At 55.7% G+C, this 2,436-nt stretch overlaps 1 protein-coding gene across 1 annotated transcript; it reads right to left on the bottom strand.

Annotated features, from left to right (window-relative positions):
- Positions 1-78: 78 nt before the first annotated feature.
- Positions 79-2,386, bottom strand: LOC112451852 (the record flags this gene model as incomplete). The annotated part of the gene is made up of 1 exon (XM_025011758.1): positions 79-2,386. A coding segment is annotated over exon 1 (2,308 nt), but the record flags the coding sequence as incomplete, so codon positions are not given.
- Between the last annotated feature and the right edge of the window lie 50 nt (positions 2,387-2,436).

Here is a 2,436-nt window from a genome sequence, read left to right as displayed (position 1 = left end):
GGCGACGCCACAGGATCCGCTGGTACTCGCGATCTTCCGGGTGAACAAGGATCTGGCGATACATTTTTTCAATATCACAGATCAAGACGAATCGGTGCCGGCGCCAGCGCAGCAGCACGTCCGCCAAATTCGGCAGGAGGTTTGGTCCGGCCAGCAAGTGGTCATTTAACGAGTCACCGGACCCCGTGCGTTGGGATCCGTTGAACACTACTCGGAGCTTCGTAGTGGAGCTGGATTCTCGGAATACACCGTGATGCGGTAAGTAGCACGTATTTGGTTCGTTGTTTTCTGAGGGGTTGACCGGTTCCATATGTTGCAGGTCTTCGTATTCCTGTATGAAACTGCGATAGAGCTCCTCGAATCGGGAGTCACGGGCGCCCTTGCGCTCCATTGCGTTCAGCAGTCGCTCCGCAGGTTTGCGAGTCTCGGCAAGCGACGGTGGAGTTTTGACGAAAGGCAACCTGACGACGTATCGGCCTGTAGCCGTGCGCGTGTGGGTGCGCACGAACAGGTCTTCACAACGCTCCTCGTCAGGAGTGAGAGCGGCGGGAGAGGAAGGTTCCTTTTCCTGTTCCCAAAAGCGGCGCACCAGGTCGACCAAGTCGTGGTCGATCGTGCAGAGTAGAGAGCAGCGAGAATCCTCGGGAGACGACGCGTCGCGTCCACCCGATAAAATCCAACCCAGGCTTGTTTTTTGCGCGATAGGAGCTGACGGTCCGTTCTTGCGCAGGCCATCCTCGAAGATGATCGCGCACACCTCGGCTCCCAGGAGAAGTTCGACTGGATCGTTTGCGAGAAATTGGGGGTCCGCGAGCTGCAGTCCCGCGAAGTGCGACCACTGGAACGTCCTCTTCGTGCTTGGTCCTCGATATAGAGAGAGGCGGGGCAGAATGAATGCCTCGACGTTAAGTCGGGCTCCTGTCGCGGCGGAAGTGAGGTCAAGTTTGACCTTCCCCTTGGTGGCGCCGGGTTTTGAGCCTCCGACGCCGAGTATCGACAAGGAAGAGCGTACTCGCGAAATGAGCAAGCGTTGCACCAGGGCTTCCGAAATTATGGAGACTTCGGAGCCTTGATCGATAAGTGCTCGCGCGGGGCGTGGATCGCCATAGCGGTCGGCGACGATTACTCGCGCGGTCGCGAGAAGAGTCGCCTTGCCAGAGTCCGCGTGTTGCACAGCGGAGAGCACACTGGCCTCCGGGGGTTTCGTTTGCGTATAGGCTTCGTGGAGCGTGGAGTGATGTCGCGCTTTGCACGTCAAGCAGGTTTGAGTTGACTGACATTTCGCGATCAGGTGGTTTCCGAGACAGTTATAACACAGCCGGTTGGTGTCGACGAAGGACTTTCGCTCGTTCGCGGATTTGGCCTTGAACTCGGGGCAAAGCATCAGGGCGTGTTTCCCTTTGCACATCGCGCATTGAGCGTTGTCCTGTTTCGCGAAGTGTGATTTCGCGGATTGAGTCGAATCTCCCGAAACCTGGTTCGATTTCGGTTTCGCGGCTTTCAGCGTGAGAATTCTCTTGGAGATGAAGTCAGTGAGAGTCTCGTGCTCTGGTGGCTCAAGGGAATTGCTGTTGTACGACTCCCATTCGAGGCGCGTTCGCGGGTCAAACATCTCGACAACGAGGAAGTTGAACAAGTCCATCCCGTGGGAGAGGATGGGTCGACCGATACTCTCTTGCGCGTTCACGGCAGTCGTTACGGCGTGATGGATACGACTCAGTTCATCGGCGGTATCTCCCTTCATTTTTGCCACGGCGGTAAACGCGGCGAAATTGGAGCGTATCAATTCTTTTTTATTTTTGTAGTGTTTGCTCAAGATAGCCCACGCGCGGTCGTAGTTTTCACCGGTCACGAATAACGGGCGAATTAATGTTTCAGCAGGACCTTGCAGGCACGATCGCAGGTAGTGGAAGCGCTCGACGTTGGAAATGGCCGCGTCTCCGATCACTGAGAGGAAGAGATCGCGAAACGGCGGCCAGTCTTCGTACGCGCCCAAAAATTTTTTGAGTTGGAGACGCGGAAGTGATGTCTTCGGCGCGCGATCACTCTGGTCGCTCGACTGCGGGAGCTTACTTGGCGCGAGGCGGAAGGAGTTAGCGTATTCCGCGAATACGCTTCTTTGCTGCACGTAAGTGTTTTCCGTAATATCGAAAAGGTCAGATTTCACGTACTCACTGTCGTTGTACTTGTCTTTATACGCGTTTCGCAGCTGCTCGTGCTGTGCCTCGAACTTCTCCCAAAGTTGGTCAAGGATGTGGATGCGGGTCTCTACTGCGCTGAGGTTTATGTTTGCCATGCCCATCTTTTTCATGTTCTCCACCGAGCGGGAGATGCGGCCTTGAATGTCGTGTTGGCCCGCCAACAGAGCGCTCAGATCCTCGCTCATGGTTGCGTTGGTTTTTAGGTGCACTCCCGAACGCGGTTGCCAGCTGATGA

Source organism: Temnothorax curvispinosus, unplaced genomic scaffold, assembly GCF_003070985.1.
Source record: "Temnothorax curvispinosus isolate PA1 unplaced genomic scaffold, ASM307098v1 QBEX01002679.1, whole genome shotgun sequence".
Taxonomy (NCBI): Eukaryota; Metazoa; Arthropoda; class Insecta; order Hymenoptera; family Formicidae; genus Temnothorax; species Temnothorax curvispinosus.
Note: the sequence above shows the minus strand (reverse complement) of the source record. Positions and strands in the feature narration are given on the sequence as shown.